Genomic DNA, 22,906 nt, shown 5'->3' with positions numbered 1-22,906 from the left:
AAAACGGCATGGAGTGTAATGAGGTTCAGTGTGATAGACTACAAGCAACAAGAATGTAAAATAAGGATAGTAAGTGTGGAAACACCTGGACTTTTATGGTTTTTGAGAGACACAATCATGTTTCTTATGTTTCTATGCAAAAAACGTGGTAAAAGGCAAAAACACAAAAGAAGTGGACAGTGAACGAGTGAAAGAAATTTCTGGGGAGTCCAAATGGGACATTTTTGTCTTTAACAGAAGAACTTGTGTAAGATGGAGAACAGGAGAGAAGACGTGATCAGACTCCCTCACCCCCACACTTACACATGGAGGTGGAATCTTAATGGTTTGAGGTTGTTTTGGAGCAGGGAAGGTTCTGGAAAGTGAAAGTGAACCAACATGGCTTCCATTCCATACTTCAACACCATGCAGTTCCGTCTGGACTGAAAGCGGCTCATTGGAACGAACAAGACGATGAGCCGAAGGACTGAATACGTCCGAGCTCTGTAAGCAGTCATCTGGAGTGTCATCTATCATGGAACCATCTGCCCAGTCACCACACCTAAATCCTTTAGAACTGCTCTAGGATGAACAAGAAACCTCCATCTAGTGAAGAACATCTTTGGAGAGTTTTACAAGAGGGACAGCAAAGTGTTTCAGCTGAACGTTTGGAGATGTTTGGTTAATGGAATATCTTCCCAGAAGAATGGAGCTTATTATATAAGCAAACGGAGACTCGATGTGGAATGGGATGCTCTAAAAGAAGCAGATCCCAATCTTATGATCATTTGTCCACACGATATAGTCTCAGATTATTGAAATCTGTCGCACTTTACCCAGGACATCGGTAATCATCTCAAAGAGTCCTGCTAGACGACAGCTTCTTGGTCATGTTCCAGGAATCTGCATTGTTTGTTTCAGCGTCTCGGCGTTCAGCTGAAGTTCCTCACAAAGCCAGTGGCAAAGTTCACATTCCGTCCTCCTCCATCTGACAGCTCAATGCTGCAGTCTAATTACAGCCGAACCGTGTCGGATCGAGCCGTGCCACCCGGGAGGGGAATGTCCTGATAATGATATCCACAACACGTTCATGCATATACATGCAAGCACGGCTTTAACCTCTTATTCATGCACACACACACACACACACACACACACACACACACACACAAACACACACACACACTCACTTATGTTATAGCAACTATAAACATCCTTACACGCCTGTCTTTTGCAGCATGTCACATTAGCAAGAATTATGTTGTGGTAATTTGTGTTTTAATGATTTGTGTTGTGGAGGATTGTGTACTGTTTATTTGTGTTGTGATGGATTGTGTTGTGATTATTTGTGTTGTGCAGGATTATGTGGTGGTGATTTGTGTTTTAATGATTTGTGTTGTGGAGGATTGTGTTGTAGATCAGCGGTCCCCAATATTTTGCACCACGGACCGGTTTAATGTCAGACAATATTTTAACGGACCGGTCTTTAAGGTGTGGCGGATAAATACAACAAAATAAAATGATACGACCATAAAAACAGTTTTTTTTTCTAAATCTAATAATAAATGTGAATCCACTGTGTTGTTTTTTGTTCATTTTGCTCAATTGGGGGTTTGAATTTAGCACTAATGTATTATGTGTTAGCGACCGGAGCCCCTTTAAGAAAGGTGGTGGATGGGGGAAAGTCATGTGACCGAGGAATCTTAACATGAATCAAGAGTGAGTTATAGACAGATGTGGCGGAGAAAATCCGGTCATTTCATCGTTCAGAATCAGATAACAAATAATACAGAAATAATGTTAGTAATGTATTCTTACTGTGCGGCCCGGTACCAATTGACCCACGGACCGGTGCCAAATCACCACCCAGGGTTTGGGGACCACTGTTGTAAAAGATTGTGTTGTAGAGGATTGTATTGTAGATGATTGTGATGTGGCGATTTGTATTGTGGTGGATTGTGTTGTAGAGTATTTCTTTTGTAGATGATTGTGTTGTGGTGATTTGTATTGTGGTGGATTGTGTTGGAGAGGATTGTGTTGTAGATGATTGTGTTGTGGTGATTGTGTTGTGGTGATTTGTATTGTGGTGGATTGTGTTGTAGATGATTGTGTTGTGGTGATTTGTATTGTGGTGGAGTGTGTTGTAAAGGATTGTGTTGTGGTGATTTGTATTGTAGTGGATTGTGTTGTAGAGGATTGTGTTATGGTGATTTGTATTGTGGTGGATTGTGTTGTAGATGATTGTGTTGTGGTGATTTGTATTGTGGTGGATTGTGTTGTAGATGATTGTGTTGTGGTGATTTGTATTGTGGTGGATTGTGTTGAAGAGGATTGTGTTGTAGATGATTGTGTTGTGGTGATTGTGTTGTGGTGATTTGTATTGTGGTGGATTGTGTTGTAGATGATTGTGTTGTGGTGATTTGTATTGTGGTGGATTGTGTTGAAGAGGATTGTGTTGTGGTGATTTGTATTGTGGTGGATTGTGTTGTAGAGGATTGCGTTGTAGATGATTGTGTTGTGGTGATTTGTATTGTGGTGGAATGTGTTGTAGAGGATTGTATTGTAAAGGATTGTGTTTTGGTGGATTATATTGAGAAGGATGTGAGCAGTGGAGCTCCTCAAATGTTCTGTCAGTCACTGAACCACACATATAGCCAGAAAGAACATTCCTCCTGCTGCTATCATCTTCAAACTGCTTTGCATCCAGGTTAAATCCGATCACATGATTGTTTTGAGAGCGAGTGTATCTCAGGAGCACATCCCACACTCGCCAAATATCTGATGGAGCTTCCACACGGACGCAACAGCCTTAAGGTGTAAGTGTGTGTACATGCTAAACTCAACTGATCTCCCCTGAGAGACGCCTGTACTGTGTGAGTGAAAGGTGAGAGTTTAGAACCGTGACACCAGAGCTTGCTGAGGTCTTCAGGGAATGCTGATGTGGCCTCCTGCCCAGAGTTCCACGCTTCTACACTTCTAGCAGGTGAGACAGAGAGACAAGTTCTCCTCAGGGAAGAGGTCACTGATACCACTTCTCCACCAACACACACCAAGCCCTATTGAAGAATGGGATAAAGAACAGTAACTTTCTTTTGAAGAGTTAGAATTTCCACTAGGAACCAAACTTTTCATTAAATTCTAATAATAAAAATATAACCAAGAGCAACTGTAAGAGCTCTAAAGAAACACAGGGGTGGGGTAGATCACTGTTCCTGATATTGTGGCCAATATATAGTGGTTGTAGTGGGGACATCATCTTTCCTCCTGAGGAAACCATGTTCCACTGTTTCTTCTGCAATGTTGTGAGCATTGAGTTTGTACCTGGTCTAGGTGTTTCTCAGTCATGTTTCTGTCACTGTTTAGGGCCAAAAAGCACCACAGTTTATTTTTCTGTTGTGTTTTCCATTAAGTCATTCAGTAAATGGTGCTAGTGGTAGTTTAGTGATTAGGGCTCTGGGTTATTGATCAGACGTTGTGGATTAAAGCCCCAGTTCTGCCAAGCTGCTACTTTTGGGATCTTAATGCTGGTGGCTTTATGGATGCAGTATGTGGTGTGAATGATCATGATGGAAAGTAGAGAGATCCCAATGATCTTCTTAGCCATCCTTGATGTCCACTGTAGTGTCTTGCTAGGTGTTTGTTGGTCCTTCAGGATGAAATTTTCAGACCAGCTAATAGAGGGGTCTGTTCTCCTTGGTCAGCTCTTGGTATTTCAGGGCTTTGCACTGATATGATTGGGGGTTGCTGAGTTTCAGAATTTGGTTTCCTATTTACATTTAGCAGAATGGATTTGGATTTGGCAGAAGCCTTTAATCAGAGAGACTTACAGTTACCTCATTTATTTATATAACTGTGCACTTTAAAGTTAAGTGCCAACATTGGTAGTCTGGTGGTGCTGGGATTTGAACTTATAACCTTCTGAGCAAAAGTCCAACATCATCTTAACCACTTAGCTACCATGTCCCTTTACTTTATTTTTTATAATAAGTGGATATTTGTCTAATTCTGCCTTTAGTCCAAGAAAGTTATAAAAATCTGGATCTTTTTGAAAAGGTCTTGATTTTAGTCTTTTGTTAAGTTTTTTGAGGTTCCAGGGCCCAGGTCTGACGGTACTGCTGCAGCAGGTCCTACTGAAAGCCCTATTCCATGGAAAATAGCATCAGCTCTTACTTTTACATTTACTACATTTGACAAATGCACTTATCCAGAACAAGAGCAGTTGCTCTGACCCAGTCGTCTAGCCATCACAATTTGCCCATTGTCAAATCCTTAAGATTGATCAGTGTTATCCCCTTCCCAGTTATAATGTTATAATCTCATATGTAATAATATTTGCATCACACAGAAATCCAGAACCTTCATATTGCTACCCAGTACCAGGCTGTGTAAGAGTTACTACCTGGTCACAAGAACGTTTTAAGGAAAATCAATATGACACTGTATTGATTATTGTGTGTTTTGTCCTTTAAAAGCCACAATACAAATATGCAAACAGCACAATCTAACCCCCAACCCACCCAACACACAACCCACCCAAAATAACCCACCACCTGTTCTGCAAGAATAATATTTGAAATGAGACCGGTCAATAGTGAACCAAAGTTAGTAGTCCACTGCCTTAAACAAGTGGCCTTTTCCTTCTCAGCACCTTGTTGACTTGCTTCATTCCCAGCCCTAATAAATAGATCTGCGAGTGTGTGTTTCCTCCCTCCCTGCCTTTTAATAAAGATAAAAAAAGTAACAATGGGTATATTTTTGAAAATCTCAAGTGGAATCCCCTCCCTCCTCTTCACCGGGTTCCAGAAGTGGTAGTGGACAGAAGTGGAAGTGGTAGAAATGAGTAAGCGCTCTGAGGCCATGGCGTCTAAGGCTCCTGAAGCGGCGAGACAGTCCGAAGACGAACTGAACCAACAGGATACTGCATTCTCTGACGCCCGGCCTCCCTTTAATCAAATCATTATCTACCAAACACATCACCATTTCAGCCTGGGTTTCAGCCACGGCCTCATGTAACACCCTCTGAAATGTATAAACGGAGAAACCACACGGAGCATTTAAAGGCCATGAGATGGAATTAGGCTTCCGCAGACGCACGAGCGATGTCCAGGTCGCCGAGCGTTTGCGTAGAAAACACGACGGGCAGAGGAAACACAGATTTCCTGCTTACTAAAAATACCAAAACCCTGGAGGGGGAGTGAGTCATACATAGCAATTTCAGATGTATAACATACAGTGAGTAGCACATGAACCCATACAATTAATTCAATTCAGGTTTTTTTTTTTACTTTTTTAACAACAGACATATACACATTTTGAAGGTATGAATTCATCTCTAATGAGCAAGCCTGAGGTCAAGGTGGTGAGGGGAAAAAAAGAGGATAGAAACCTCGAGAGAAACCAGATTTAAAAGGAAACCCATCCTTCTTAACAATGTATAGTTCCATTATAGATCATATCTATAACTGTGAACTATATGGTCAAAAAGCTCAATTGTGCAACCAGGAACCTTAGTATAGTTCCACAATGGTGCCTGTTTTGTTATGGACTGGTTACTGATGGTCCAAAGCCATCCTCAAGTGATTACCATTTACATCCATCACATGTATCTTAAGCCTGGTCATGTGGATGCTATCCTCGGCTGCAGAGAGTGGTTTCCATGTAAATCGAACTTACATTTACATTTACGACTACCAGTATTAATTACACAGAGGGGCAATTGAGGGTTAAGGGTCTTCTGCCAAAGGGTCCAGCAGTAGCAGCTGGCTGGTGATGGGATTTGAACATGTGACTTTCCAATCTAAATTTTAACATCTTATTCATTGAGTTAACACTTTCCCAACTTCATGCTTTACTTCTAGAATTTCAGTTCTGGGGGAGAAGAAAGCAGAGTACCCAGAGAAGACCACCCCAAAGCATGGGGAGAACATCCAAACTTAAACCCTCAATCCTGCAGGTGCAGGGCAAACGTGCAAACTATGTACCCCTATATTTTAACAAGGAAACACAGTTGTGGTATCCCCTAAAAAAAAGGAGTGTTCAACAAACACAAACATATCTGGTGTTTGAAAGAATTTACTAAACCAAATGGTTTGAAGTTTTTTTTTTTGCTGAGCATATTCTTGGATGCTAAACGTGTATACACACACACACACACACACACACACACACACACACACACACACACACACACACACACACATATATATATATATATATATATATATATATATATATATATATATATATATATATATACACACACACACACACACATCCTGAGTGCTGAAATAGGCCACTTGGCTCTGCGGACCTCAGTATGCCTGGAAGATGTTCAGCCACCTCAAAAAACAATGGAGCCCAGTTTAGGAAACAAGCTCCGGAATAAGATATCCTTCCTGTCGGACATGTGTGAGCTTCGCTTCAGAGCAGCTCTACGGCACAGAGAGCGCAGATTTACAGTATGTGTACGAGTGAGAGAGTTAGAATGACAGAAGACCTCCAGGGGAACATAATTTATAACCATATTCACAGGTCTGGGATTTAAATCCAAACCGATGTTATGTAATATTCCCATTGAGAAAGTTCCTCGTATTTAGAGTCGGGTTCTGCAGCTCTATGAGCTTCACATTCATATCATATAAAGTAACCTGCATGTAGTCCTGCCTTTTTCAACGAGTTTTTTGAGCAGAAGCATCAGAGAAGTTTTTTTTTTTTAAACACTAACGCTCGCTTTTACACCTGAAAAAACAGGATAGAAAATGAGGAATGAATAAAGGAAATGTCTCTGCTGCCAAATATAATATTATTAAAGTTACCATCCTGAAGCTGTTTATTTTCTTATAACACCACATTCACTATGACTTCCTGCTTTTATAATACCTTAGCAATTTACCAACATTTTGGACGAATGTTTGTGGACACTCAACCCTTTTTTTTGCTTTTTTTTTTTAACATCCAATTCCTCCAAAGTCTCTATTTGCTCTTATAGTAACCGCCACTTCTCTGGGAAGATTTAGTGGCTATATGGATATTCATTCAGACAGTAAAGTCAGGCACTGATGTAGGTGAGATGAAGAGGCCTGGGGTGCAGTTCCAATTTATCCGAAAGGTGTTCAATAGGGTAGATCTTCCACTCCAACTCATGTAATGCAGATCTTCATGTGGTTGGCTTTGTGCACAGCGGTATATACATGCTGGAACAGGTTTGGGCCTTCAAGTGAAGGGAAAACGTAATGGTATTACATCCAAAGACGTCCTATACAATTGTGTACCTCCAACTTTGGGTTTGGAGAAGAACCACAAATTCCTGGGAAAGCCAGGTGTCCCAATGCTTTTTGATGACTGGAGACTCCTTCCATTCCATTTACCTTTTATCAGATGCCCTTATCCAGAGCGGCTTAGAATGATCTCATTCATTTCACTGAGCAGGGTAGCTCAAGGGAACTTAGTGGTAGTGGGATTTGAACTCATGACCTTCTAAGCCAAAGTCCAACAGCTTAACCACTACGCCACTGCTTCTAAATAATGCTAAACAAACCCCTTCTGCCACCATATCAACAATTACACGTTTTCAATCCCTACAGTTTCAAGTCCCTGCAAACTAACTGTTACTACATGACTACAGGAACGTCCACACTTCCATCAGACCAGGAAATGAGTCGGAATCCGGACTTCACCATAAGAAGAATCATAACTCTGTCATTCGTTCTCCCTCTTGGCTTCTCTCGTGCCTCCACACCCACATTCCCATGCGTTTGTTCTGATGTCGATTACAATAATAAACTCTAAGTAAAAAAACAACAGGGTAATTTAAATTCCAAAAATGACGTTGTAATTAGAAGTCAGAGGCAGAACGTGGTCATTATGGGGCAGGTCATGTAAAGGACAGATGGACACATGGATGAAGGGGTGGACTGTTGTCTCCTCCTGAGCATTTGCTGCATTTCCCTACATACTGCACATAGTGTATACATACATAATTCTATAGTATCTAATAAAGTGGAACTGAAACTCATACACACACTTGCTCAAATGTGTGTTTCCGAGCTGCTACCAATCTAAACTCAAACACACACACAAATCATTACGATTCACACACATCCACATCTTCAGCACCACCCCTTTTATATTATTTTTGATTTTACCATTTTTTTATGCTGTTTTGCGCAGACTGCTGCTGTTGATGTTTTGCACGATATTTTGTGTCGAATTTGTGTTTATTTGCAAGTACACTGTTGTTTACATTTTTCTCTTTTGCACATTGACTGCATTATACAGTGGGTTTACTGGTGGCACTGTTTTGTGTATTTTGTGTATCTGTCCTACACTGTCCTGTATTGTGTGTCTGAGGACACTTACTTTAGTCCTTAACTTTGTGTTCTGTATGTGGCTCTATGTTTATCACACACAAAGAGCTCAGTAGCAGCCACAGAGACCCTTAACACCCACAAGCTTCCTTATACAACATCATATAACAGCCTTCTGAATAGTGTTTGGGTTCAGACACCGTCTCAGTGTTCATGTCTAGACTACATACACATTAATTTAGTCAAGCGTTTTGGGAGAGTGGGAGCTCAGTGGTTAAGGTTCTGGGTTACTGATCGGAAGGTCATGGGTTAAAGCCCTGGTATCGCCAAGACTTTTCAGCCATGGTAGAGCGCCCCTGGAGCACAGAGGGTTGAGGGCCTTGCTCAACTCCCCAAGTGTGGCATTGGGCAGTTGAGCAAGCCCCTTAACCATTTGTGCTCCAGGGGTGCTGTACCATGGCTGACAAGTTGTGATATGTGAAGAACAGAATTTCACTGTGCTGTAATGTATATGTGACAAGTAAAGGCTATTCTTCTTCTCTAGGTCTTCTTAGATTTCTTCTCTATGGAGCCCCGGCTTACCCCCTGCATCACACCGTATAGTGTCCTTAAACAATGATAATGCTCAACAACCTTTATTTCTCTCTCTCTCTCTCTCTCTCTCTCTCTCTCTCTCTCTCTCTCTCTCTCTCTCTCTCTCTCTCTCTCTCTTTCTCTCAACTAAACATGCCGCTGATGTTCGAATTACCAGCGTTCTTGTCCTTTCTTTTCTTCTGATCTGCCTGCTCCATCCTGACATCCCACCACTGGATGGGGTCCTTCTCAATTAAGAGCACTCTGTGCAGGTGGAGATGAAAGACTCAAGAACTTTGAGGATGAATTTGGATTGTCATTAATATCAACAGTCTACTACAGTGGCTACGGACCACAGGTTACTTGAAGAATTCAGCATTTACGCACCTATTACTAAAAATCTCAACAATGGAATTGTAATGAATGGGCATACCCAGATGAGGATGAGTTTACTTTTAAATCTGGTTCCTCTCAAGGTTTCTTTCTCATACCATCTCAGAGAGTTTTTACTTCACCACAGTTGCCACTGGTTCACTTATCAGGGATAAACAATTATGAGGAACATACTAATGAGCAATAAACATACACAACCTTATTACTGCTTTATCTGTGTAAAGCTGCTTCGAGACAACGTCCTTTTAAAAAGCGCTATACAAATACAATTTAATTGAATTATACACCACTAGTGTGTGTGTTTGTGTGTAGCTGTAAAATTATGTGTTTAAAATTACCCACGTTGTCAATGACAGTCACATGCATGCTTGCAAACACAAAACATACAAGTTTGAACATGTCACTCAACACACACACACACACACACACACACACACACACACACACACACACACACACACACACACACACACACACACAGCCAGTCATCTTAGTTTATCTTATTAGTTGCTTAGGCTTTCTCCAGCCAGCAATTTCTCCTCAATCTGAATGAGAAAGGCGTTGGAGAAGAGAAAAGAACCCTACGTTTCTTCACCCTCACATTTCCATATGAAAGCCATTAAACAGCGATGCCTTTTCTGTAGTGCCGGCGCGCTCTATGTTTTCAGACATTGAATCCAATGAAAGCTTCTTGCACAAGTACAAAATTTACCCACATTGTGTAATGTTACGACCTGGAACTGGGATTTTAGCACAGAAATGCACACAAAGGTAATGTGAGGCTACCACCACCATGCTTCACTACAGGGACGGTGGTGCCGCTGTCAGGATGAGGATCATTGTTGGGTTTCTGCAAAGTCTAAACAGGATTTTGTCGGCTTTGTGGAGTGTGTGGGCTGTGGTTATTGTCTGAACAGCTTCTCCTGTCTGAGATGTTACTCTTGGCTTCTATGTAGTGTCTATGACTAATCCCCTTTTTGACTTTTGGTGGTTAGTTTCCTCTAGAGAGCTGAATTGCAAACGGCTCACTACACTATATGGAAAACATTTTAGGACACTTGACTTTTCCAGATGTATGTGGTTCTTCCGCAAAAGTTGAAGGCACACAATGGCTACCTAGCTATAAGATTGCTATGTGAAACAGTCCATTCCACATTAAGTCCTATTTGCTTTTATAATTAACCTCCACTCTTTAGGGAAAAAATGTCCCCTATTTCAAGCAAGGGGAGAAATTCATGCTTCGCAACCAAAGCCATCCTATACAATTGTGTGCTTCCAAATTTGTGTTAAACATTCAGGGAAGAATCAAATATGGATAGAAAAGTCAAGTGTCCCAACACCATACGTTCCATACACTGAACAGGCATAACTTTATACACACTGGTCAGGCATAACAGTATGACCACTTGCTTAATATTGTGTTGGTCCCCCTTTTGCTGCTAAAACAGTCGTGACCCATCGATCATTAGCAACATGAAATTCTTCAGCAGTTTGAGCTACAGGAGCTGGTCTGTTGGATCGGACCACACGGACCAGCCTTCGCTCCCCACGTGCATCAGTGAGCCAACCCTGTCGCTGGTTCACCACTGTTCCCTTCTTGGAGCACTTTTGATAGATACTGACCACTGCAGTGCTGCAGTTTTGGAGATGCTCTGACCCAGTCGTCTATCCATCAGTTTGCTGCTCAAATCCTTACGCTAAACCATTTTTCCTGCTTCTGACACGTCAACTTTGAGGATAAAATGTTCACTTGCTGCTAATAAATATATCCACCCGCTAACAGGTGCCATGATGAAGAGATCATCAGTGTTCTTCACTTCACTGCTCCTAATGTTATAATGTCATAATGTTAGGCCTGGTCTGTGTATAATGTACAAAGTGATGACACCAGATACTTGCAAAAAAGGGTTCATGAAATCGTTTTTTGGTGTGAAAGATAGGGAATACACTGTAACATGCATATATTAAACATTCAGTACAATGCAAATAATAAAAAAAAAAAATGAAATTGCACAACAAAGTTGAAATGGAGTCCTGATAGTGGTGTTCTGTCAAAAACGTTGCAGTTGTTTCTGACTGCAATTCTCCGTTTAAAAAAACATAATGTTTTGGTCCTTTTCTTTGTACTTCTTTGTACTTCTTTACAAAGGAAACACGTGGAGTAAGAAAGCTAAGTGCATCCTGTATTAATACTGGCTCCTGAGCTTGTTCTTTCATCACAAGCTGCCGTCTCCAAACATAAGGAGTAATATATTAATATATATAAAGCTTATATATACAGTATATATATATGTATAAAAATGTGTCATTGTAGCAAAAAAGTTCATCAAATGTTGATTCTTAATACAGTGTGTATTTAAATGTAAGTCCTCATACAAAGTGGGCTTCCCGGTTCTCAAAGTCCTGCATGTGTCTCGCACGCAGTCTCGGGTAAACCGGTTTGTTCTGGATTTGGTTGAGCTGAGGATCTTGAGCGGGATCTTCATCCACAGAGACCTCGAGGCTGAACCCTTCCTCGTCTACTCCTTCCTCCACCTCATCGTCCTCATCATCTTCCTCGTCCTCGATGCTGTTAGTGATCTTTACTTCCTGTTTCGGTGGAACACTTTGGTCTTCTAACGTTGGCTCTTGAGTTAACGTTTGCTCTAGAGCTAACACTTTGTCCCGGTTTCCTGGAGGTTTGTAGAACGTCCCGGGCGGAGGCTGAAGGGTGCGAGGGGGTCTAAAGGCGTTTTGGACACGGCTATGGTCGACCTCGTCTGTCTTGCTAATGTTAGTGCTACTACCGGTGGATGTGGAGGAAAGAGTCATGTGACTTATTTCCGTGTCAGCAGGAAGTTTGGCCATGATCATGGCCGTACGAGGAGTAACGCCGTAGTGTTTGTACTGTTTATCCCATGTCCTGCGTAGCGTATGCGTGTCAATATACGTGTTCCTGTAATGATTAACGGCCCTGCCTTTGGGCCGCTCTTCTTCAGAAACCTCTTCGATGGCAGGGTCGGGACCTTTTAGCGTTGCCAGGTCAGAGGCGGAGTTACGAGCGTTCAGGAGCCGCTCAGGAGGCATGCTCATGGGCCGAGAGCTCAATTTGGGACGGGGACGAAGCTGCACTCGGCTGACGTGGCTCTGCCGGATGAGTCGGGGCGAGTTCCGCACTTCGGGAGCGCTCGAGGAGAGGACACTGTTCACATTCTCCAGCTCGACTAAAAACCAAGAAACGTGCAGAAAACTTTCAGAATGGACTGAATCCCAAACGGTAGCATTCTTAAGGTGTATAGGCCATATAGATACAAGTGTACTTATAGAAACATTATAATTATTATTATTATTATTATTATTAATACTGACCTGGAGCAAAATCTGCCCCATCAGGCATTGCTTTGACCTCCTTCACTTCCTCCAGCAGGTGTGTCGAGGGAATCACAGATGAGTGCCTTTTATAGGCTTTTGCACTGTGGTGCTGCTGTAAGAGAAACACACAATCGAGGCTGTCAGTCTCACAAACATGACACAACATGAAGAACTTCATCTGCGTCAGTATTACAGGAAGTCCCCAATTTATGACGCTATTGTAACTTAAAAATATGGTAATTCGAGACAAGGCTAGCTTCACAGGACTCAGTATGGGGTAATATTTCCATCATTTCTGAATGATTTAACACATAACACTACATAATTTAGCAAAACAGAGCAATTTGCAGTACCATACTGTATAAATGATACAATATATATGTATGTGGCAGCGGGCAAGTCGATAGGTGGTGGTACGCGAGTGAAGGATGAAGGGATTTTAGCGTTTTTCACCAAAAACCCAGGAAAAAATACACGCTCTTACACCGAGAACACTGTCAACCGCTGACAAGAATCCCTGAGATCTCAAAACTGCAGACTTCTAGTAGTTTCTAGAATAGCAAAGTCCACTAAAGGTGGTAGATCATTCTCACATTTAGCTCCTAAACTCTGGAATAGTCTTCCTGACAGTGTTCGGGGCTCAGATACACTCTCCCAGTTTAAGTGTAGATTAAAAACATATCTTTTTAGCAAAGCCTACACATAACACACATCACACACATCACATCACAACCTTGAGGGGATGCGATCGCTGAGCAGCACATCGTTCACCTTAACTCTTAAATTCTGTAAAGCTGCTTTGAGACAATGTCTGTTGTGAAAAGCGCAATAGAAATAAACTTGACTTGACAAGAATAAGTCATCTCACGAGGCAGGAGATGCGTACAGTGTTCCAAAGTATCGTACCACATATGATGCTACATTTGTCTGCGGCACGAAAATGTTGATATTTGTAAAAGATTTTGTCGTAACTCGGGTCTACCGGTATTGAATTAGGTGTGGGTTGGGTGTCGGTTTTGGTGAAGGAGGTGTGGACAATGAGTTTGTTTTAGTAAAGGAGGAGTCATGGCCTGTGTTTCTTTTAGTTTTGGTGAAGGAGGTGTGGCCTATGTGCCTGTCAGTCTTAGAGAAGGAGGTGGTGACTATATGTCTCTCAGTCTTAGAGAAGGAGGTGTGGCCTATGCGTCTCTCAGTCTTAGTGAAGAAGGCAGGGCCTGAGTACCTGTCAGTCTTAGGAAAGGAGGTGTGGCCTATGTGTCTCTCAGTCTTCATGAAGAAGGCGGGGTATGTCAGTCTCAGTGAAGGAGGAATGGTTCTAGTATTAGAGGAACGTTAATGAAGGTTTGCCCTACGTCATTAAGACTTTTTTTAATGCCACTATGGCTTCTCTTGGAAACTTTATTCGCTTTCATAATTTAAACACACACCTCTTTAATGTCCACCAGCGATCTGGAGTGGCGGTTCAAACGCCGCTCCTTCTCCTGAGGGGTGAAGCGGGATTTGATAGGCAGGGGCGAGCTCTCGTCCACGGGGCTAAGTGGAGAATCGAAGATGAGCTCGTAGTGCCTGATGAGCAGCTCGATGATCAGCGCCTGGTATGGGTAATCCACCAGTGAGGAGAGCGAGACCTCGGCGTCCGTCTGCCGCGGCTTGATCAGCGTCGGCCCGAAGATGATGCCGAGGTTACTGGCGGTCATTTTGTTCTCGTCTGCTTTCTCTGTGACTCTGAACAACACAGGACGTAAAATGAGCGACACACGATAAAGATTTAGATCCGCGTAATAGTCTTGCCAGACGTGTGTGCCGACCTGTGCAGGTGCTGAACGAGGAACTGCAGGGTTTTGTGATGCGCAGAAGGCAGCTGCCGCAGGAGGTCTTTCATTTTGAAGAGAACGCGTTTGAGCTCGACGCTGATCGGCGGAGGATCGGTGGACGAGACGCTGCGGGACGCCTCCACCTCCTCCATGATGATGCTCTGACTCTCCTTGGCCAGGCCAATGAAGTCGTTATAGTATCGGAAGAGGATCAGAGGCTCGGGAAGCTGCCAGGACAAGAAACCATGCATGGTTGTATTTATGTAGAATGAAAAAGACACAAGAGTATGCAAGTACATTAACTGCATCATGGACACTGCCAAGTGTGAGGTGCATAGAGGTTTACCTGTCGCAGGTAGAGTTTGAGCACGTTGCTGATGTCGTGAGGATACAGATCCGACAGCTCGACCAAATCCTTCCCATTTTCAAATGCTTGGCACAGCTTCTCCACACGTGACTTGGCTCCATTCACCCTGTAGATACCCTACAAACAGTCGAAACCAAACAGACTTGGTCTAAACACCCTAATACACACAAAAAAAAAAAAAAAGTTTAGATTGGAAGATGAGTGTACCTTAATGCCCAAGGCCCTGTTCTCAATCTCCGAAGTGCACTTCTTGATGATGAAGGGGATTCCATCAGTACTGTTCCTCGCCGCCTGGGCAAAGTCCACAGCAAACAAGTGCAGTTTCCCCTGCAGCTTCTTGTGGCCGCACTGGATGGCCAACGTCTCTAAACACTTCTTATGGCAAGCCAGAGAGCACTGAACGAGACACAGGAGACACACCGTTTCATAAATATGTGGTTTCTTCAAAAGAAAAAAGAAAAAAGCTCTAAGTTGGACAGGGGTTCTTACCTCCTCACACTCAGCGCCGTGAAACACCACCAGACTGTCGCATTCCCTGCACTTAGATGGAGCGCGAAGCTTCCGCAGCTTGTGCGTATGCGCCGCCTTGGACATCTGAGTGTTCCGGAAAGGTCCGGGAGAACTCGCTGTCTCCGTCACCATCTCGTTTAAACCTAGACCACAGACACAAAGGCCAAACCTTTAGTCCTCTGCGCACGAGTGGCCTGTCGACATGCTTCGCATTTTATTACCATTCCTTACTTCTACATTCTTCATTCAGGTACATTACAAGACAAAGCAGTGATGAAAGACACGTCTCGAAGGGCAACACCTGTCCTTGTACGGCAGGTTTTCAATGCCGAGGAATAAATGCCAAAAAAAAGCATCTGTTTGTTTTAAAATTTGTCCTCCATTTATTATTACATTTCTCTTTGTGATGACAGTTTGACCACATATAGCTGGAAAAGTCAGGTGTCCTAATACTTTTGGCCAGACAGTGTATCTCAGCATTCATTTTCATTTTAAAGAATCCCGGTGTATTTCCCATAATGCACTGCATGCATGTCATGGTCTTGTGCTGCTGTTATTTTGGAAATTATTTAATTATTATTTTACATTAGCTGATGCTTTCTTCTCTGAATCACTAGTAGATAAATTTATGGCTCTGGATTAAAAAATAAATGTATAAAAATATAAAATCTCAATGTTCGATGTTTTTTATAGACCAATTAAAATCTTTTTTTTTCCCCATTTAACAGAATTCTTCTGAAAAACTCTTTTAGAGATTCAAATAAATGTCACAATTAAAAAAGTATCCTAAGACTATATTTTTAATTGATAATTCATGTATAATATAATTAATTATAATTTTTTATGTTTTTATCTTATTATCCATAATTACAAACAATTCATTTTATTCATATAAAATCTTTTAAAAACAATAAATATTATATATAAATATCAAATGCTATGTGTTTTTTTCACTATTTTTATTTTTATTTTTATTTTTTATGGTGTTACCGTTATCGGAAGGTGAAGGCAGCTCTCTCTCGTCCAGGTCGTCTGCTGAAGACATGGTCCCAGTGGATGGAGTTCTGGGAAGCCTCCTTTTAAAATCCCCTAATGCGGGACAGAAAAGTGCAGTGATGAGCTTCATGACTGTCCATGCAGTATTCCTTCTTTCCAGGTTCTCTCTGAGAGAAGTTCTCTCTCAGTTCTCTCAAAATTCTCTCTGAGTTCTCCCTGAGTTCTCCTCACTACACTGCAGCCTAGTGTGATTTGAGCTGATCTGAACTGATCTGAAGTATAATCTCACAGCCTCTGCCCTTTAAGACCCTCCAGAGCATTGTGTACATGTGAGGACTCATGAACTGAGACCTGAGCTGAGTCCCACCCGAAAACTCGTTCACGCCTCTGGTCGCTGATCAGCCTCAACCTCAGTTCCTCTCTAACACTGTTAATGAGCTCTGACACACACACACACACACACACACACACACACACACACACACACACACACACACACACACTTGCTACTCATCAACAACTTTATGTGGGAGATAAAAAATATCTGAACTGCTCGATATTTCACACCTGCAACACAATAAAGAATCGGTGATAATAATATGAAAATGGAATTAAATTAAATTTGCATATTCATGGCATCTTGATATGTTTGGGTAAAACATTTTCCCTTACTTATCTAATTATATTACTCGTGAAAAAAGAAACGAATGTTATTCCTGTTATAATGCATTATAACGTGTTAGAAGATGTACTGCTTATACCTTATCTATACTAAGAGGGACCTATAAGAATGTTCATAGGTAATTATAATCATGCCATAGCTATTTCAGCACAATATCTGCAGAATAACATTGTAGACACTAATGTTATAATGCGTTATACCACTGCACTGCAGGTTATTATGCATTATAACAACATTAAACAGTGTGACCCATAATAGAGAGTTATATATTGCATACAATACCTTAAATTATTTCAATTAATGTCCATTAATGTATATATTGTGTAACTCCATAATGTCGCTATAAGGCACTATAACTTGGCCTTTGCTATATTATTTATAGTTATAATGCATTATAATGCAGGCTCTGCTGTAGCACTGATATAAGTGGTTATAGTGCATTATAATGCCAGCTCTTCTGTAGCATTGCTATTTATAGTTATGACGCATTATAATACAGTCTGAGCTATATGAGCTATAATGCGTTATAATACAGGCTCTGCTGTAGCATTGGCTACATATTACTGGTTATAATGCATTATAATGCAGGCACCGACGTAGCATTGACATTGCTGGTTATAATGCATTATAATACAAGCATTGCTATAGAGTTGGCATTACTGGGTATAAGGCATTATAAGACAAGCATTGCTGTAGCAATGACATTACTAGTTATAATGCATTATAACAGTCTCATCTATATGATCTGTACTGCTATTTATAATGCATTATAATATGGACTCTGCTATAGCGTCAACTGTACTGGTTATACTGTATTATAATGCAGGCTCTGCTAAATTTTCTGTACTGTAAGTTATAACATAATATAATTCAAGCTTTGCTGTATCATAGACCTTCCTGCTTATAATGCATTATAATCCAAGCTGTCTTACAGTATGCAGTATTAACAAAGTTATGCTATACCAAAGGCATACTTAAGTGACATAGTTCTTATATCGTCATTTGTATTTATTGTAATGCATTATAACACAGGCTCCGGTTTTAGTAGCTGTACTGCAACTTCTATAACATTAGAGATAATAGTTCTTATTGTACTACTTTGCATTATGCATTATAAAGATTCAGCAATTGTGCTATGGGTAATAATGCATTATAACCCAGGCAGTGCTATAGTATCTGTACTGCTAGGGATTATATCATTCTTATTCTTCATAATAATACATTATATCCCAGGCTGTGCGATAATAGCTGTACTGCTAGGATTTATAACAATATTATTCATTATAATGCATTATAACCCAGGTGGTGCTACAGTATATGTACTGCTAGGGTGTATAGCATTTTAATTAGTTACAGACATGTTTTTGTGTCAGCCATTACTTAAATCAACGCAGTCAAGTCAGACCGAGTGTGTCTAAGTGTGTGTGAGTGTGTGTGTGTGTGTGTGTGTGTGTGTGTGAGCACGGCTACAGGCGAGGGCGTAAATTCCTCAGGGCATTGTGGGAAAAGAATGCGGAAAAGGCCGTCACTTATCTGCTTCTCATCACAGGGCCGTGATGGAAGTGTCATCACTCTGAGTGAAGGTTTCCTGAGGTGATTAGTTCGAGGCATTGTCAGGGTAGAAGATTAAAGCTTTAAATGTGTGTGTATGTGTGTGTGTGTGTGTGTGTGTGTGTGTGTGTGTGTGTGTGTTTATTAGAAACATTTCATAATTATGTACTTTGTCCTATTTTAACTATTTTGTCATTGTAGCTTATATTTTTATATCAAACTTTAAAAAGTATGTGTGTGTGTGTGTGTGTGTGTGTGTGTGTGTGTGTGTGTGTGTGTTACCTGGACTAGCTGTAGGTGAATCCATCGAACGAGACTCACTGCTGCCCCCAGCACTCTCCGAGTCGCTGCACATGCCCCCTCCCTGTCCCGATGTAGTCCAGGGTTTAAACGGAACCTGGATTCGAAGACCTAAAAAACACACACATACACACACAAATCCCAGCCATATTATTAACTATTACAATACAACACAATATAACCATATAAGGAAATCTCTTCTTAGACTAAGAGTTAGAATGTAGACTTTATTTCCCACATGATGAGTGTGTTGAATACACACTTCACACACACAGCAATTAGCTGAGTTAATCACCGTGGACTGCCGCTACACATCCTCACGTGGATATTAATCTTCCACTGTTGTTAACGAGCACCGGGATTAAACTCATCAACAGAGAGGAGCTCAGAGTGGGACGAGGGCAAACAAAGGAGGACAAAAGACTTTTAAGCTGGGGCACATATATATTACACTCATTTTTTTCTGAAATGTCATAATGCCTTATAATAATTGACTTGTAACATATATCCGGTTCGATAATAGGATTATCATAGTTATAATCCATTATAACACAGAGTAGGATACAGCATGTATACTGATACTTATAATGCATTATAACAGAAACTGAGCTATAGCACGTATACTGATACTTATAATGCATTATAACACAGACTGAGCTATAGCACGTATACTGATACTTATAATGCATTATAACACAGACTGAGCTATAGCACTTATACTAATACTTATAATGCATCATAACACAGACTAAGCTATAGCATGTATACTGATACTTATAATGCATTATAACACAGACTAAGCTATAGCATGTATACTGATACTTATAATGCATTATAACACAGTCTGAGCTATAGCATGTATCAATGTAGTTATAACATTGACTTTTTTATGTATTGTACTGTAAGTGATTTACAGTTGAGGAATATAATAAGTGATTATAAGGCATCATAAGGCATGCTGTGCTGTAGTATCTATCCTAATAGCTATATTGCATTAGAACAAAGACTGTGCTGTAGTATCTATCCTAATACATATTATGCATTATAACACAGATTGCACTATATCTAACTATATCTATCCTGATAGTTATAATGCATTACAACACATGCCATATTATCTATAACATTCAAGTTATTTAGCTTAATTTATCGAATTCAAATTTTTCAACAAATCTCATTCATCCTCTAATGAGCTGTTATAACACCCTGTCGTCTGATATTTATATGTTCATGAGCGCTTGAATATAATTTGAGACATGATATCATTACTGTGACTCTGTGAGCTATTGCCTTTTATGGAGGTTTGTGGGCGTGGCTAAAAATAAAAATGTGCCATCAAAGGTCATGAAATGTATTGTGTGACTTTTTTTTCGATCCTATGAAACCATTTTTCATGAAGATTCGCTGCAGAAATAATTTAGTCTTTAATAAAGCTTAAATGAATCTCTGATGCGGCGGCACTTTATGACATCGTAAAAAAACAAAAACAGGGATTGCATTGCTTTGAAAAGTCAAATCACTCCGTTTCCTCTCTTTCTTCCTCTCCACCTGTTCTATTGTGTGACCTGAAGGGGCTGATGTAGCCGTTTGTCCTCTAATACCCCCCTGTCCTAACCCCCTACCCCCACCCCCCACCAGCACACACAGACACATCCCACCACATTAACACCTTTATCAGTATCAGGAGTGATCACTCAGAGCAGCGACTCGTCTCAGAGCGAGAACAGCGAGCGTGTGACGAATCGCATGTACGCCATGGAGTCAGGGGTCAGAGGTCACGGCAAACTGGAGAACATGGCACACGCTTCCCGCTCGGCTGATTCCGAGCGCTCGAGGAACAGCAGCAATGTCGCGTATGCCGCGTGCGGCACGTAACCTCCACGCTAATTATTTGTGGTGAAATCAGGTGGAATGCGGTGAGACAAACAGGCTTTGCAGCTGATTAGGAGAGAGAGATAGAGTGACTGAATGAATGAATGAGTGAGGGTTGAATGGAAGAGTAAGGGATGAATACAAGGGTGAGGGATGAATGAAAGGTGTAAAAGTGAGAGGTAAATGAAAGGGTGAGGGATAAACAAAAGAGTGAGGGATAAATAAAAAGTTGAGAGATGAATGAAAGAGTGACGGATGAATAAAAGAGTGAGGGATGAATGAAAGGGTGAGGGATAAATGAAAGGTTGAAGGTTAAATGAGAGGTGTAAAAGTGAGGGATGAATGAAAGGGTGAGGGATAAATAAAAGGTTGAAGGATAAATGAGAGGTGTAAAAGTGAGGGATGAATGAAAGAGTGAGGGATAAATGAAAGAGTGAGGAATGAATGAAAGAGTGAGGGATAAATGAAAGAGTGAGGGATGAATAAATGGTGAAAAGTGAGGGATGAATGGCAGAGTGGGGGATGAACGAGTGAGGGATGAATAAATGGTGAAAAGTGAGGGATGAATGAACAAGTGAGGGATGAATAAATGGTGAAAAGTGAGGGATGAATGAAAGAGTGGGGGATGAATGGCAGAGTGGGGGATGAATGAGTGAGGGATAAATAAAAGGGTGAGGGATGAATGAAAGGGTGAGGGATGAATAAATGGTGAAAAGTGAGGGATAAATGAAAGAGTGAGGGATGAATGAAAGAGTAAGGGGTGAATAAATGGTGAAAAGTGAGGGATAAATGAAAGAGTGAGAGATGAATGAAAGAGTAAGGGGTGAATAAATGGTGAAAAGTGAGGGATGAATGAAAGAGTGAGGGATGAATGAAAGAGTGAGGGAGGAATGAAAGAGTGAGGGAGGAATGAAAGAGTAAGGGGGAAATAAATGGTGAAAAGTGAGGGATGAATGAAAGAGTGAGGGATGAATGAAAGAGGGACGTTACCCTGAATGTCGGTGCTGCTGTGAGAGCGTCTCTCTGCGATTTTGCCCGTGCGGGTCGGAGCCGGGACGTCCACCTCGTCTGAGCTAAGACAGTCTCCAGACGTGATGGACAACTGAGACGACAGACTGGTGCTGATCGACCGTTTCACCAGAGGAGACCTGCAGAAAAGATCCAGAACATACGACAAGCTCATGATCAGTTCTCTCTGTCTGTCTCTGTCTACCCTTCCCTCTCTTGCTCTGTCACTCTATCTCTCTCTCCTAATTCCTGTCTGTCTGCATGGCCCAGTGGCCTAATGGATAAGGCATCAGCCTCCGGAGCTGGAGATTGTGGGTTCGAGTCCCACCTGGGTCGTTCTCTACTCTTTTAATCTATGCCACACATCTGTCTTTCTTTCTGTCTGTCCTGCTGTCATTCTCTTTCTTTGACTCCCTTTCCCTGTTGCTTGACTGCCTCTGTCCCTTGCTCTCCCATTCTGTCTCTGTCTCTCAGCGTGGCCCCGTGGCCTAAAGGATAAGGCATCAGCCTCCGGAGCTGGAGATTGTGGGTTCGAGTCCCACCTGGGTCGCTCTTCTGTGGTTCTTCTACTGTAGGAACCTGCATCAGATTATTGTGTAGAGGCTGGACTTTTGTTTTGTTCAGAAGGTCATGAGTTCAAATCCCAGCATCACTAATCTGCCACTGCTTGGGGCCCTAAAGCAAGGCCCTCATTTACACAGATGTATCTAATGATGGAGTGTTTGGTGTTTGATGCTGCAGGATGAATGATGGAGTGTTTGGTGTTTGATGCTGCAGGATGAATGATGAAGTGTTTGGTTTTGATGCTGCAGGATGAATGATGGAGTGTTTGGTGTTGTGATGCTGCAGGATGAATGATGGAGTGTTTGGTGTTGTGATGCTGCAGGATGAATGATGGAGTGTTTGGTTTTGATGCTGCAGGATGAATGATGGAGTGTTTGGTGTTGTGATGCTGCAGGATGAATGATGGAGTGTTTGGTTTTGATGCTGCAGGATGAATGATGGAGTGTTTGGTGTTGTGATGCTGCAGGATGAATGATGGAGTGTTTGGTGTTGTGATGCTGCAGGATGAATGATGGAGTGTTTGGTTTTGATGCTGCAGGATGAATGATGGAGTGTTTGGTGTTGTGATGCTGCAGGATGAATGATGGAGTGTTTGGTGTTGTGATGCTGCAGGATGAATGATGGAGTGTTTGGTTTTGAT

At 41.5% G+C, this 22,906-nt stretch overlaps 1 protein-coding gene across 3 annotated transcripts in view; it reads right to left on the bottom strand.

Moving 5' to 3' along the window:
- Positions 1–11,154: 11,154 nt before the first annotated feature.
- The window catches only part of arhgap29a (Rho GTPase activating protein 29a), a 68,817-nt gene continuing 57,065 nt past the window's right edge, over positions 11,155–22,906 (bottom strand). For 2 of the 3 annotated variants that reach the window (XM_083544747.1, XM_083544749.1), the window contains 10 exons: positions 21,685–21,842; positions 18,805–18,933; positions 16,284–16,382; positions 15,273–15,436; positions 14,991–15,179; positions 14,763–14,900; positions 14,411–14,643; positions 14,030–14,327; positions 12,600–12,714; positions 11,155–12,454 (listed from right to left, as the gene is read on the bottom strand). In XM_083544747.1, coding sequence (XP_083400873.1) covers positions 11,622–12,454; positions 12,600–12,714; positions 14,030–14,327; positions 14,411–14,643; positions 14,763–14,900; positions 14,991–15,179; positions 15,273–15,436; positions 16,284–16,382; positions 18,805–18,933; positions 21,685–21,842 — 2,356 coding nt within the window. In that variant the 3' untranslated portion in view covers positions 11,155–11,621. The remainder of the gene's footprint in view (positions 12,455–12,599; positions 12,715–14,029; positions 14,328–14,410; positions 14,644–14,762; positions 14,901–14,990; positions 15,180–15,272; positions 15,437–16,283; positions 16,383–18,804; positions 18,934–21,684; positions 21,843–22,906) is intronic. The other variant, XM_083544748.1, reaches the window with a different exon arrangement.

This window comes from Silurus aristotelis, assembly GCF_946808225.1.
Source record: "Silurus aristotelis genome assembly, chromosome: 1".
In the NCBI taxonomy this organism is placed as follows: domain Eukaryota; kingdom Metazoa; phylum Chordata; class Actinopteri; order Siluriformes; family Siluridae; genus Silurus; species Silurus aristotelis.
The sequence above is the reverse complement of the archived record's forward strand: the minus strand, read 5'-3'. Positions and strand labels throughout refer to the sequence as shown.